Source organism: Ochotona curzoniae, unplaced genomic scaffold, assembly GCF_017591425.1.
Source record: "Ochotona curzoniae isolate NIBS_2020 unplaced genomic scaffold, NIBS_Ocur_1.0 contig_1274, whole genome shotgun sequence".
In the NCBI taxonomy this organism is placed as follows: Eukaryota; Metazoa; Chordata; class Mammalia; order Lagomorpha; family Ochotonidae; genus Ochotona; species Ochotona curzoniae.
Genome location: NW_024465023.1, coordinates 5,373,473 through 5,388,820, shown reverse-complemented (window position 1 = coordinate 5,388,820; position 15,348 = coordinate 5,373,473). Strand labels below are relative to the sequence as shown.

Here is a 15,348-nt window from a genome sequence, read left to right as displayed (position 1 = left end):
CATGAACTAGCATCCATATGGGATGGCAGGGGTGCAGGTAGAGGATTAGCTTGCGGTGCCCATCATGCTGGCTTTCATTAAGCTTATGTTTTGACCTCCCAGTAAGCTGTCCATTTTCCCATGGACTGTTTGAAGTGCCCCCTCCGACCCCCAACAAATGCATATAAATAAATAGAGCCATATAAAGAGTGTTAATGAGGCAGAGCAGGAGAGTGAAAAAATACAGAGGAGCATAGACATAAATAAGCTCCCAGAGACAGAAAGAGATGGACAGGAATTGGCTTAGAGGGAATTCCAGGTGGAGTGGGGGGAATCAGAGGAAAGGACAATGGCGAAAGTGCAAAACAAGCCAGCAGATAAAGAGGTGCTAAAGACAAAGAGCTAGACAAAGAGATGATGGAGACAGGCTGAATGGGAGCAAGACAGAAAAGGGAGTAGACAGTGCTGCTTAGGATGCGAATCCGCCCCTCCACACACGCGTGCAAACTTGCATGCACAAGAGATAAACACAGGCATATATGGAAGAGAGGATGTGTAAATTAACAGTACACACAGACAGAGAGCAGAGTGAGACCCACTTGGGAAAACACGAGGTCAGGCGGAAAGCTGCTCAGGCTGGCCAAACAGAAATACAGCGCCAGCAGGCAGCTGCCCGGGGAGCCTGGCCCACCCCCACAGATAGTTCTGTGTCTCCCTGTGGCTTGGCGATGCCCACCTGCCATTGGATTGTGCACCAGGTCTTGCATTCAGCACCTCTCCTAAGGCAGCAGCTTCGTGGTGTGGGAGGTGGGTGTCAGATCCCGAGGGAAGGGCCTGTCTACCTAACATGCTCCCAAATGGAGGAGAGAGGTAGAAAGGCCCTGCTGGAGGTTGGTCAGTGCTTGGTGAGGGAGGCTGGGAGGCCGGGAGGCCAGGTAGCCAGGTGGCCAGGCGGCCAGGCGGCCAGGCATTACTTTCGGCTTTCCTGTGGCCTTGTCCCTGTGCCTGCCTGGGCCTCCATCACACAGGTGGACTTGAACGTTCCTGCGGTCCCTGAGCCATGTGCTGCTACTTTGCAGGCCTTCCCAATGTTGGCAAGAGCAGCTTGATCAACAGCCTGAAGCGCAGCCGTGCGTGCAGTGTGGGTGCTGTTCCTGGAGTCACTAAGTAAGTACCTGTCTGTGCCCCACAACTCCTTGCTCCTTCCACCCCCTTCAGCTCCCACACCTCCAGCCGCTGTCCCTTTCCTTATCTTGGGACTCTCTTTTGATTTCTGCTCCTGGCATGGGATCCCTCACTAATCTGCCACAACCTGCATGGGGTTAGGCAATCATCTGGGTACTTCCCACTTGGCAGCTTCCTGCTGTGCGTGTTTTTTCTCCTCCCCGCCACCATTGAAAAATCAGTTTTACACAGAGAAGGAGAGACAGAGAGAAAGATCTTCCATCTGCTGGTTCACTCCCCAAGTGGCCGCAGCAGTTGGAGCTGAGCTGATCTGAAGCCAGGAGCCTCCTCCGGGTATGCCATGTGGGTGCAGGGTCCTAAGGCTTTGGACCGTCCTCGACTGCTTCCCCACTCCACAAGCAGGGAGCCGAATGGCAAATGCGGTGCCAGGATAGAAACTGGTGCCCATATGGGATCCTGGTGCATGCAAGGTGAGGATTCAGCCACTAGGTTACTGTGGCGCCAGCCTCCTCATGTTCTGATGAGTAGCTACATTGTAGCTGAGCAGGGCCAGGTGAGGCTCAGTCAGAAGCTTATCCAGGAACCCCTGTGGCAGAGGCTGAGTTAGGGTTGGTCCCAGGTCTGTAGGGCCCTAGAGCATCTTGCTTGATGTCTCACCAACATCTTCTATATCATACCCTCCCCTCTTTAAGGGCACAACTTTAAGACAGGAACCTAAAGGATGCCACCTATACCCAGGCCAGTGTGCCTGCCTGCCTGCTTTCCTTCCTTTTTTTCTTTTTTCTTTGTTTCCTCATTTCTTCCTTCTTTTCTCTTCTTTTCCTTCTTCCTTCCTTTGGATTTATTTTTATTGTTACTGGAAAGGCAGATTTCCAGAGAGAAAGAGCCTCTGTCTTCTGGTCCATGCCACAAATGGCTGCAATGGCCGGAGATGAACCAGTCTGAAGTCAGAAGCCAGGAGGTTCCATGTGGAGGTATCCCACGTGGGTGCAGGGTCCCAAGGCTTTTGTCCATCCTCCACTGCTTTCCCAGGCCACAGACAGGGAGCTGGAGGGGAAGTGGAGCAGTCAGGACACAACCTGGGGCTCATATGTGATCCTGGTGCATTCAGTGCAAGGATTTAGCCACTGAACCCTCATGCCTGACCCCTTCTTTCTTAATTAGGTTCATGCAGGAGGTCCATCTAGACAAGTTCATCAGGCTTCTGGATGCTCCAGGTATTGTCCCAGGACCCAATTCCGAGGTGGGCACTATTTTGCGCAACTGCATCCAGGTGCAACATCTGGCAGACCCTGTGACTCCAGTTGAGACCATCCTGCAGCGTTGCAACCTGGAGGAGGTACGTAGCAAGGCCCCTGGCCAATGCCCTACCCCACTGCAAGAGCCTTTCATGCCGCTTATAGTTTCTCTCTGTTCTCTCTTTTACAGATCTCCAGTTATTATGGGATCTCTGGGTTCCAGACTACTGAGCAATTTCTGACAGCAGTGGCCCACCGCTTGGGCAAGAAGAAGAAAGGAGGCATATACAGTCAGGAGCAAGCAGCCAAAGCTGTCCTGGCTGACTGGGTGAGGTGAGGAACGGGACTGGGCGGAAGAGTGAGGCCTTTTGACATTGAGCTCCGTAGAGCTCATCTGTGTTCATTTCAGCTCTGGGGGTAGCCTGATCTTCGGCTTGCAAGGCAGGGGCTGGCGAAGGTGTCAGATCCTGTCTTGCTCTGGATAGTGTGTCCAGCAACTCAACTTCTTGCTCAGAAACCACTAAGTTTTCTAGTTCCTCACTATTTCGGGATTGTGAACTCATTGTCTTTAGTCATTTGTTCTGTCAGTGACCTCTCTGCCACTGTCCCCCTTCCTCCCAACGCAGTGGGAAGATCAGCTTCTATACACCACCACCACCCACGCACACGCTGCCTGCCCACATCAGTGCTGAGATTGTTAAGGAGATGACAGAGGTCTTTGACATTGAAGATACTGAGCAGGCCAATGAAGATACCATGGAATGTAAGTATGGTGGGCAGGTGTGCTTCGTTCTGTCCTGTGCTTCATGATCGTGGGAAGGGGAGTCGTTTCAAGATACTGCCCCAAGTGTTCAGTGAGGGGAAGCACATGCTGAACAACTGGTCATTCCATCAGTAGGTAGGCAGGTGGGATTTACAAAGGGCAAGCGAGGGTGACTTCTGGTTTATGACCCTAAGCTGGGTAACTCCATTGTGCAGAGCAGCCAATAGCAGAGTAATTCTAGCATGCTTCTCCTTCTCAGCCCCATTCGCAGGCGAGGTCACCAAATCCTAGAAAAGCATACAGTCAGTGACAGGTTGAGGTGGCCTTTGGACCAGTGTCCCACTGTGGTGTCTGAAGTCTGAGAGTAGCTAGGTAGGTCAAAGTGTAAACAGCTTGGATGCAAATCCAAGCTTTGTTTCCTGCTATGTGTGATCCTGGACAAGTTACTTTATTTCTCCTTGACTCATTGATGTCATCTGTAAAATGGAGACAGCAGCACCCACCCAATAAGGTAGTGGTGAATATTTATTAATTGTGTAAAAGAACCTCAAGACAATAGTGCCTGGCATATTGCATTTACTCAGTAAATGTTGGCGGCTACTAAGTTGAGTATTTGCCGCAACAGAGGTATGGTATTTAGAAACTTTGAGAAAATTTGTTCTATTTCACCACTACCCTCTGTAGCTGTGCCTTGTGGCTCCTGCTTCCTTCTCTGTTCTGTCCAAGAAAGGTGGGCTTTTGGGCCTGTCTGTGGGTGCTATGGGGTAGTCAACAAAGCCCTGGTTGGGCTTTGAGGTTCTCTCTGGGACCAGTAGTCCTCCCTTGCTGGATCTGGTAGCATCCTCAGATTGCAAATGAGGGCAAGACCTGCCTCCTAGTGTAGTGCTCATGTGACTTTGGGTAAGTTGGTTCCCCTTTCTGTGAACTTGACTTAACTTTTCGTGTCAGTGAATGACTGCCAGATGTAGAGCTCATGTTCTTAGAGTGATGCTTTTCCCTGGCTGGATGTGAGGCCAAGAGGGACCCCCATCTCTGGGAAGGCTAATGCTTGAGACTTGGAATTTGAGAGAGGGTTGGGGAGAGGCTAGTAGGAAAGAAATGTTTGTCTGAGGAGTTGGCTCTAGTGCTGAATCTTGAAGAAATAAGGATGTGAAGGGCCAGAGGAGAGTACACTAAGTTCTAAGCTGGCTTGAGGGCAGTGTGGACACAGGAGGGCAGCGGCACACCTGAAGGTTGCACTGGGGACAGGGAGAGCTCTGGTCATGCAGAGGGAGCCCTGAGGCTGCATTTGCAGAATGGCAGCTTAGGCCTGAGCATTATGGGTGTCCTTTGCCATGTCGCACAGCAGTCCTGAGTGAATAGACCCTGTGGAATTCTCATTTTTCAGATCAGGACACGCAGGCTCCAAGGCAGCTCTCAGCAGGTGAGTGCGTTATGCAGAAGCCGTGCTTTGAATCGTTTGTCGCATAGCCTCTAGCAGGAAGGAAATGGCCACCAAGTGCCCTGGGCAGCAGCCAACATACCGTTTTCCAGTGGGGTCTAATCAAGAGTCTGGTTGTGGGGATGGGCCATTTCCCTGACAGTGGTGTTGCTTGTGTTCAAGGCTTGGCCACAGGAGAATCCGATGAGCTGTTGGGTGACACAGACCCCCTTGAAATGGAGGTCAAGTGGCTTCATTCTCCGATGGTGAAAATAGCGGATGCCATGGAAAATAAAAGCACCGTGTACAAGGTACTTGTTCCCTTTCTTTCTGGCAGCACTTTTCTCTCCCCCGGGCTCCGAGAAGTGGTCACTACCTTCTGCCTGACTTCCATGACGTGTGGGACACAGGTGCTTCCCTCGGTCCCGGAGGGTTCCTGGGTGCTGGTCTGGTGCATCCTTTGCCCAGCAATCGCAGTTCTAGACAGGGAAGGCATACTCCGTCAGGCAGCTTTCCCAGCTCTGGTTCCAGCCCATAGAATAGGTGTCCCTGTCTGATCTCCTGGTTGTCCAACTTGCAAATGGCTTTTGCTTCCACCAGACTGGATATAACAACTTTCTGTTATTTTTTTTAAAGATTTATTTATTTATTGGAGAGTCAGATATACAGAGAGGAGGAGAGACAGAGAGGAAGATCTTCCATCTGATGATTCACTCCCCAAGTGAGCGCAACGGCCGATGCTATGCCGATCTGAAGCCAGGAGCCAGGAACTTCTTCTGGGTGTCCCACACGGGTGCAGGGCCCCAAGGCTTTGGGCCGTCCTCGACTGCTTTCCCAGGCCACAAGCAGGGAGCTGGATGGGAAGTGGAGCTGGAGTAGAACCGGCACCCATATGGGATCCCGGCACGTTCAAGGCGAGGACTTTAGCTGCTAGGCCATGACGCCAGGCCCTACTTTCTGTTGTTTTTTTTAAAAGATGTATTTATTTTTATTTGAAGGGCATAATTCAGTGATAATGAGAGACAAAGATCTTCCATCTATTCGTTCACTCTCCAAATGGCCACAACGGCCCCGGGCTGGGCTTGTCTGAAGCCAGGAACTGGACCTTCTTCCTGGTCTCCCACGTGGGTGCAGGGTCCCAAGTACTGGGGCCACCCTCCATTGCTTTCCTTGGCTATTAGCAGGGAGCTGGATGGGAAGTGAAGCCTATGGTACTTGAACCAGTGCCAATAGAGGATGCTTGCACTGTAGGTAAAGATTTAACCTGTTATGCCACAGTGCTGGCCCCTACTAACTTTAGAAAATATTTGTTTATTTGAAAGAGTTACAGAAAGTGGAAGAGACAGATTTTTTTTTGTCTGCTGGTTACTCCCAGATGCCTCAGCAGCCTGGGTCGAGTGCGGAGATGCACTAAGGTCTCCCGTGTGGGTGCAGGGGCCCAAGCAGCTCGGAACATCTTCTCTTTTTTCCAAGCCATCATTGAGGAGCTAGATCAGGATATGATCAGGAGCAGCCAGGATATGAACCAGCACCTCTAAGAGATGCCAGCTTTGCTGCTGTGGCTTTAGCAACTACGCCACAATGCTAGCCCCCTGATACAAACTAAAAGATGTATTGTTTATGTTTATTTTCTTCTACTTAGAGGACAGAGAAACAGAGAAACAGATCTTCCACCCACTGCTTCATTCCCACAGTAACTGGGACTGGGTTGGGCGGAAGCCAGGAGCCCAGAACTCCATTTAGGGTTTCCATAGAGGCGATAGGACCCCAAGCTCTTGAACCATCCTCATCTGTCTCCCAGGATATACGTTAACAGGAATCCAGATCAGAAGCAAAGGCAGAGCTCAAACTGCTACTTAGATACGGGATGCAAGTTTTGTAAGAGGTGACTAAAATTAAAAGTACTCTGCTATATATGTTCAAGCAGATAAAGCTAAATTTTCATTCAATACCTGTTCCATGCTATTCGTATTGTTTTGCACTTTTTTTAAAGATTTATTTATTTTATTGGAAAGGCAGATGTACAGAGAGGAGGAGAGACAGAGAGGAAGATCTTCCGTCCGATGATTCACTCCCCAAGTGGCTGCAATGGCTGGTGCTGCATTGATCCGAAGCCAGGAACCAGGAACTTCTTTCCAGGTCTCCCACGTGGGTGCAGGGTCCCAAGGCTTTGGACTGTCTCAACTGCCTTTCCAGGCCACAAGCAGGGAGCTGGATGGGAAGTGGAGCTGCTGTGATTAGAGCTGGCGCCCATATGGGATCCTGGTGCGTTCAAGGCGAGGACCTTAACCATTACACTATCGTGACGGGTCCTTGTTCTGCACTTTGCTTGTTCCACTTAGAAAATCATCTTGGAGATTGTTCACCATGGTTACTTCAAGAGCTGTCCTTCAGAAGGGTTTCTTATTAAGATTTATTTTTATTGGAGTGGTAGATGTACACAGAGAAGGACAGAGAAAGATCTCCCATCTGCTGGTTCACTCCTCAAATGGCCGCAACATCTCGAAGTGAGCTGATTTGAAGCCAGTATCCAGAAACCTCCTCCACGTCTCCCACGTGGGTGCAGGGTCCCAAGGCTTTGGGCCGTCCCCAATTGCTTTCCCAGGCCACAAGCAGGGAGCTGGATGGGAAGTGGAACAGATGCCATACGAACTGGTGCTTATATGGGATCCTGCCAGTTACAAGGCGAGGATTTATCCTCTAGGCTATCATGTTGGGCCCCTGGATGGATTCCCTGGATGGGTTCCCAAGGCTTTGGGCTGTCCTCAACTGCTTTCCCAGGCCACAAACAGCTGCATGGGAAGCAGAGCTGCCGGGATACGAACCGGCACCCATATGGGATAGCGGCACATTCAAGGTGAGGACTTTAGCCACTGGGCCACCTTGCTATGGCCTGGATGGGTTTCTTAAACAGGGGAGTAATGTGGTCAGTTCTGCATACTAGAACAGTGATTCTGGTGCCTGGGAAACAATCAAATGAGAAACAGGTCAAGGAGTGCTGCTGCTTCTATATCCTGGTGCTGGATTTGGTTCCTGAGTTTGGCTGCTGACCCCAGTTTCCCAGCAGTTCAGAGCCAGGGAGGCAATGGTCATAGCTCAAGTACTTGTGTTCTCTTCCCCCTTCCCATGGGCGAGGTATGGATTGAGTTTCCAGCTCCCAGCTTTACCTGGGTCCAGTCCTGCCCTAGCTGACCATTTGGGGATGAGTCAGTGGATAGGTGATCTCTGTCTCAAATGAATTTGAAGAAAGAGGGGGGGAGAAGAAGGTAAGAGAAAAGGTAGGGTTTATTGAAGGGGAGGTAGTGAAGGGCAGGGCAAATGCAGGGAGTTCAGGGAGCAGCGAGTGGCCTACAGTGAGTCAGTGAGAGAAGATGAGATCTGAACTCTGACAGCGGCAGGTCAGGTGTCATACTCCTCACCTAGCTGCAGAAGTTCCCTGTTGGAAGCTGTGTGTTTAGCTTCATAATCCTCTAGTACTGCCTCTCACTGAGTTCATATGCCCCAGAGCATACGTGCACTCTCGCCAGCCATGGCATTGCACAGCTCTGAGACACACCACGTCGAGACACTATGTGGTCAACGGTGTCCCTGTCCCAATCGCAGAATGGTACAATATGTGGTCTGTTTTTCTTAAATTATATTTAATTTATTTATTTGAAAGGCTGAGTTATAAAGAGACAGAAATGGGGAAAAGGAGAGACAGAGATCTTCCGTGTACTGGTTCACTCTCCAAATGGCTGCAACAGCCAGTGCTGTGCCAGGCCGAAATCAGAAACCAGGAGCTTCTTCCAGGTCTCCCACCTGGGTGCAGGGTCCCAAGCCCTTGGGCCGTCCTCTGCTGCTTTCCCAGGTGCATTAGCAGGGAGCTGGATTGGTAGTAGGGCTGCTAGGACTCAAAACAGGAGATTCTTTGGGATGCTGGTATCATAGGTGGCAGTTTAACACTTCAACACTGGTCCTGGTACAATATGATCTTTGCTCAGACCAACTCGTCTTCCCCATAATAGGGTAGAGGGTTGCCTGTGCATATGAGTTCTGGAGCCAAACTGCTTAGGTCATTATTTTTTCTGTCTATTAGCTTTCTGGCCTCACGTACCTTGTTTGTCATAGCACTATTAGTAGTATAGTCATGCATCATTTAGCAGAAATAATGTTCTGCAAAACAGATCATTAGGCAAGTTTCTCATTTGGTAAACATCATGAGGGTACTTAAAGTATGACAGTTTATGGCATTTCTGTGTGATAAAATATTATGAAACCACCACATATGTGCAGTCCATTGTTGACCAAAATGTCTTGATGAGGTATGTGGCTGTACTTACGTATGTGCTTGTATGCATGTGTATTGCAGGTGCACTGCTCATGGTGATATCCGTCACACAGCTTTCTGTCTTTTCTATGCATTTGCACATTTCGCTTTGGTCACACAGGTCCCTTTTTGGTGCCCATGTATGCTGTGTGCTTTCCCAATCAGGAATGACCCTCCCCATCAGTAGTATGCTGACCATGCCATTGCCACAGTCTCCCAGTCACTTGACCCTCCTGTCTCTGGTGGGCAGTTAGCTTCTGGCTGGTGCCATAGATTGTTCTGTCTTCTGTATGTCGCCTTGTTCTGTGAAAGTGGAGCTGAGTCTATCTCACTTCTTTGTTCACAGCATGGCCCACATAGAACTGGGTGCAAAACGTGTCAGAAAGTTTATAAAATTGAATAAGACCTTCAAGAATCATTTAAGCCAAAGAATCATTTAAGTACCAGTTATTACTGAGGCAGTTCTTCCATTGTCTTCTTATAAAAGCTGTGCAGATCTCCTGTAATTTAGCCTGTGTGACACATGAGACAATTGAGACTGAGAGCAAACTCAAAAATTTGCTCATGTGAGTGGAGCCAGAGGGGAAGCTGAAGTTCTGAGTTTTTTGTTTGTTTGTTTTTATTTTTATTGCAAAGGCAGATTTACAGAGAAACAAAGAAAGAGAAAAAGATCTTTCATCTTCTGGTCCACTGCTCAAGTGGCCACAATGGCTGAAGTTGAACCAATCTGAAGCCAGGAGCCAGGAGGTCCCTCTGGGTTTGGGGCCCAAGGCTTTGGGACATCCTCCACTGCTTTCCCAGCTCACAAACAAAGAGCTGTATGGAAATGGAGCAGCTGGGACACAAACTGGCAACCATGTGAGATCCTGGCACTTGAAAGATGAGAATTTACCCATTGAGCCATTGTGCCAGGCCCCCAAGAGTTCAATTCTATGTAGCTCCAGGTTTCCCTGTTTGTACCCAGTTTTTTCCCTACCTGATCTGTAGTTCTTATTGTGGAGTTCTTATCATGGTCAACACCAGACTGTTATATTCCCTCTTTCTCTCTCTTTTGCTCCCCATCCTCATCCTGACTAGGTTGGAGAGCTCACTGGATATTGCACCAAACCAAACCGTCATCAGATGGGATGGGCTAAGCGCAATGTGGACTCCTTGCCTAGAAACAGCAAAGAGGTAGATGTGTGTTCGGTGGACCGCCGCCCGATGCTGCAGAAGATCATGGAGACAGACCCCCTGCAGCAGGGCCAGGCTCTGGCATCTGCCCTGAAGAATAAGAAGAAGATGCAGAAACGTTCAGGTGGGTGCCCCTGAGCTCATGTCATGGTGTTCCAGAAAATACCTGCCTCCGGTTTTGAATTGGGGCGCTGGCAGGGGCATCTCTGTGTGTGTGACTCTGGGCAAGGGTTGGGGGCAATAGGAGGCTCAGCTATTAGCATAGTAACATTCTCAAGCTTCTTGCTTCAGAATTGCCTTAAAGTTTTGTTAAGATTTCTGAGACCACTCCTAGAGTTTGTGAGTAGATTGAATGTGGGACCCACGTGTTTGTACTATAACAGAAGATGCTGTTCCTTCGGAGACCGCACTTGTTGAATTGTTGGTGTATACAGATGGAAAAGTCACATGTGTGGGGTACCTTGTAAGTGGTACCTTGTAAGTGGTAGGCAGCTTGCAGACTTATATAATTTTTGCTTTAGCAGTTGACAATACACTGAAAACTCAAAAGATACAAAAGGCTTATTTCTCATTCTCAAGTCATGTATTCCTCCTCCCATAGGCAATCAGTTGGTTCCTTGTGTGTCTTTCCTGAGTTAGATACACAAGAAAATGTGAGGATACTTTGAAAAGTTCAGTAAGAGTAAAATTCAAAGATAAATTTATTTTGATGGAAAAATAGTTGCTTGGGTGGGTGTTTGGCATATCAGGTAAGTCCCTGCTTGGGACATCCACATTTTGAGTTAGAGTGGCTGACTCAAGTCTAGCTCTTTGGCTCTCATCCGGCTGCTTGCTGGTGTGCATCTTGGGAGGCAGTAGATGATGTCTCGCGCACTTGGAGTCCCTGTCACCTACATGAGAGACACCGATGACTCCTGGCTTTGACCTGGCTCAGTTCTAGCTATTGTTTGCATTCAGTCAGTATCTTTCAGATAGAAAAAGGAAATTTAAAAAAAAGATGTGCATAGTTTTTTCATGATGGGTATTTTCCATGACCTTAGGAAGACTCTTGTATGCAGGGAATCATTTTTTCTTGCATCACACTAAGCATCTTTCAATTCCATTTTCCACGGAGTTTTTGGAGTATCCTAGTATTTATATTCCTTGTTCTCTTTTCTGGTGCAAATGTTAGTCTACCGAGCGTACACTTTTGCTGGTTTTTCCATTTAACATAGCTTAGAAGTATTTCCGTATTAGTGCACAAAAGGACCTTCCCTTCCTCTGTGTAGCTGACTTTTCCAGGTGTGTACGGTATAGCTATCCTCACCAACTCAATGCAAAAGTCTTTCCTTATTTTGGAAAGTGAGGAAACAGACCCAGGCAAATTCAAGGTAAGGCAACTAGTAACTGCTGAAGTTACAGTGCAAGGGACAACCTATGGTTGTTTGACTTGTTATGTCCATTCTTTGAGCCAGGCTCTTTGTTATTTATTTATTTGATAAGCAGAGTTACAAAGGGTTAGGGCAAGAGAAAGAGATTTTCCATCGGCTGATTCACTCCCCAAATGGCTGTAATGACCGGGGCTGGAACAAGCTGAAGGCAGGAGCCAGGAGCTTCCTTTGGGTGTCCTTTGTAGATACAGGGGCTCAAGCACTTGAGCCATCTTCCACTGCTTTCCCAGGCATATTAACAGGGAGCTGCATTGCCAAGTAGAACAGCCAGGACTTGAACTGGTGCCCATATGGGATGCCAGTGCTGCAGGCTTCTGCTTTACTCTCTGTGCTACTGCACTGGCCCTCAAACATTCACTCTTAGTCTGGCTCCATCCTGTGTTCTGGGAATTCAGAGATGAATTGCCCTTGAACTCCTAGTCTTATGTTGGAAAGTTGTGGAGACAAGAAAACACATGGACAACGATGATCCAAGAAGCACAGTGAGGAAGTTTAACCTAGCCAAGGGGGTCGGTTGAGTGGGGGTTGTCAGAGAAGGCTTCTTGGAGAAGGCGAAGCCTGAGGGAGTGTTGAGGAACAACAGTGTATGTCCGGAGAATGGGAGCTAGGAGTGGGAATCATCAGGCCCCTAGTCCTCATGTGATCCTGCCCCTTCACTGGAACACCTTTGTTTTGAGATTGATGGTAGAGTGTTAAGTTGAACACAGTGAAGGAAAATGGCTGTTTGGGGACTTGAAATGATGAAAGCACACAGAACACTATGTGTTGAGCCTTAAAGTAGAAACTGTGTTGAAGTGGAAATTTCACAGATAGACAAGTGGGTTGACCTGTGAAGTAGAGCTGTGGCTTCCCACAGGTCATCAGTTTTGCTTAGTGTTTGGCAGATAAGTGAGCCAGTTTTGGAGAGCTTGGTGCACGCCGAGGTAGCTGTGGGCCAGCTCTAGCAGGCTGCCTGTAGGCAAATCAATCACCAAAAGGATGCCTGTGTTTGTCCTCCTGCAGATAAAATCGCCAGCAAGCTGTCTGATTCCATGATGTCTGCCCTCGACCTATCTGGCAATGCTGATGACAGTGCTGGTGACTGAGCGACTGATCTCTCTCCGCTCCCCCTCCAAGCACCATTTCCAGTGGGATGGGGAGTGCAGATGATACAGTTTGGTTCTCCTCGAAGCTCCTGTGTGTTAGAAGAACCCATCCCACGTGTCCCACATGTATGTCTCCCTTGTCTCCCTACCCCAACCCAGTGTTGCTACTGTCCTCTCCAGTAAACAGAAGTGTCCCAAGTGTCTGGAGCTGCCAAACCACCCAATACCCTTTATTTAACTCCTGTCCTCTTAGCAGAGAAGCAAGTGTCACCAGAACTCAGGTAGCTAGCAGTTCTTCCCCCACCTTCACTCTTGGGGTCCTAACCTGTATGTTGGACTGGTGTGCAAGCTGATCCCTACTTCCCTAAACCCTCTTGGATGATGGACATGCAGTTCGTGCCTAGACTGCTGAGAGTCCTGGAGGTTCCTGGGAAGGGAGTGTATGTATGGAGACAGCTCTCATAGGCAAGGCTGTCCTGCCATGGGCTTCGTGCAACACATCATCCTTCTAGGTCCACAGTCTGTTTCCTGCTTGGCAGCCTGGGTGGGGAGAGAAAGTGATGAGCCTTGTGTTGCTGGAAGGGTTTAGGGTTAGAGGAAAGAAGAGAACATATAAGTCTGTCTGCTGAAGGGTGGCAGATAGTAAGTAGTCCACTCACAGGAAGAGGAAACGAGGCAGCTGCTGGTAGAAAGGCTAGGCAGGCTGACTTGGAAGAATGCTTTTAACTGAAGTACTCGGCTGCACCATAGTGTGCCAGCAGTTGCATTCTGTGATTCACAAGGATTCTGGTACCATGTATTGAGAATGTATCTCAAGGAGTCATTGTAGTTGAGGTGTACCTGCTAACTCCTTTTTCAGAGTTCAGAGGCCACCCCAATAAAATATAATCAGCTACCTCCTCTTGGAGAACTTATTCCATCTAGACAGTGGGCCCGTCCCCGCACCAGGGACCTTCAGAAGGAGACTAGGATCAGTGATTGGAACTGAAACTCACTTTTGTTGTGTTCTTTGGGATTCCATGCATGATTTCTTGGGTAACATTGGCAGCTTATCCTTGCATTTGTCTCAGGCTGGTGCTCTGCCCAGGTGCTAGAAAGAAAACTACATGATAGGTGCCAGAAAACCACTGGCTGGACATTGGGCAGGACAGTGTAGACTCTGATTATTTAGGATTAACAGAGTAGAGAATTTGGTATTGTTTGAGCACAAACTGCATCAAGGCCTGAGAACCTGCTAGCTCCTGCGACTGTCGTCCCCATGTGAAAAATAAACAGGCTCAGAGAGTGGACAGGCTGTACACAAGATAACATATTAAGGAATCATGTCACAGGTACAATATAAGTGTGATTAAAACCCTGTCCTCTGCATTGTACTGCATCTGTAACAAAGGAATATTAAGTACCTACTGTGTGCTGGTTTCTGATACCAAGTTGTTGAAATGCATCCCCTCTCCGCTTGATTTAAAACCAATTTCACAAGGTTTCATTATCTAGCAACAAGGTCACAGAACTTTCTGGCATGCCAGGGGACTGAGACCTGGTGGTTTGGAGGGGAGAGTCCATAAGATCTATTTGGGCCAGACTGATTCACCAGACCTCATGGGAATCCTGAGATGGGCTGTTAGCATAGAGCATCACTGACTGCCACACGCCAGTCCACACAAAAGCTATGGCTGGGGGCCTGTGTGGCAGGGCTAGGTACCAGTACCTGACTGATTGGTGTAACAGGGGATGGGTCACACTTGGCAGGATTATGACACTAACCAGCCCACGAGAGACCCAGGTCCGGGGGTAGATTGGGTGGGGAAAGTGTGGGCTAAACCCTATGGAAATACATGTCCTGCTGGTTAGCTAACGAGTTGGGGTGACCCTGGAACCTGCCATCACTTACGGGTAAAGAAACCGACAACAGTCTGGGCAGGTCTAGGGAGCAGCAACTGAATGTGCATCCTAAACAAGACGTGGGTTGGGCTGAGCTGCAACTGGAAGGGTGCGGACTGGGCAGGGCTAAGCAAATCTCAACTTACAAGGAAGAACAGAAATCAGGATGGAGCACAGGTCATGCCGAGCTAGGCTTTTACACCTACTGGTCTGCATGAGCCAGGAGTGCTAGGCCATAGCTTCTAAGGCAAAGTCCAAGACAGGTGAGGGGCTAAGCCAACTGTGTCAGAGCACCCATTGAAATGCATGTAATCTGGGGCTGGGGATAGGCTTGGTTGGGGAGCTGTGAGAGTACACCCTTGCTGGGTTGGGTCTCTCATGGGAGAGTATGGGGGAAGAGTGGAGGCTGCGGTCTGGTCTGGATATGGCTGCAATCTCCCTTGGCACAAGTGTGAACTGGGGCTGGGTGCACTATTAGTGCCAGGACAGGAGGTGGACTAAGTAGGGCTGGCCCATGGACCCACCAGTATGTGCAAGATCTGGTGATGGGAGAGGTTCTGATGGAGGAGCTTGGGAAACTCTTCTGTCGGAACACAATCCATCCCTGTGGGTGAGCACAAGAACCACAATAGGGAACAGTCCAGACCAGGCCAGAGAAAGACACCCACCAGCATACATTTGGCATATATTGGGGGTGGACCAGGCTGGGCCAGTTCACAATTACCCGCTGGCAAATCCAAGCACCAGAACAGAGTGTGGGTCAGGCCAGGTTCAGTCGTGACACAAACCAGTGCACATTATGGAATGCCAAGGTGAGGTGAGCCATACCAGAGGTGGCCACAGTGCCCAAACAGCACACGTGAGAACTTGGGAGGTAAGCGACAA

General features: G+C 49.0%; 1 protein-coding gene across 3 annotated transcripts in view; it reads left to right on the top strand.

Moving 5' to 3' along the window:
* Positions 1–13,984, top strand: part of GNL3L (G protein nucleolar 3 like) — a 33,714-nt gene extending 19,730 nt beyond the window's left edge. For 2 of the 3 annotated variants that reach the window (XM_040998090.1, XM_040998109.1), the window contains 8 exons: positions 1,059–1,146; positions 2,329–2,503; positions 2,593–2,735; positions 3,029–3,165; positions 4,553–4,588; positions 4,769–4,896; positions 9,972–10,191; positions 12,500–13,984. In XM_040998090.1, the coding sequence (XP_040854024.1) occupies positions 1,059–1,146; positions 2,329–2,503; positions 2,593–2,735; positions 3,029–3,165; positions 4,553–4,588; positions 4,769–4,896; positions 9,972–10,191; positions 12,500–12,582 (1,010 nt within the window). In that variant the 3' untranslated portion in view covers positions 12,583–13,984. The remainder of the gene's footprint in view (positions 1–1,058; positions 1,147–2,328; positions 2,504–2,592; positions 2,736–3,028; positions 3,166–4,552; positions 4,589–4,768; positions 4,897–9,971; positions 10,192–12,499) is intronic. The other variant, XM_040998099.1, reaches the window with a different exon arrangement.
* The last annotated feature ends 1,364 nt before the right edge of the window (positions 13,985–15,348 follow it).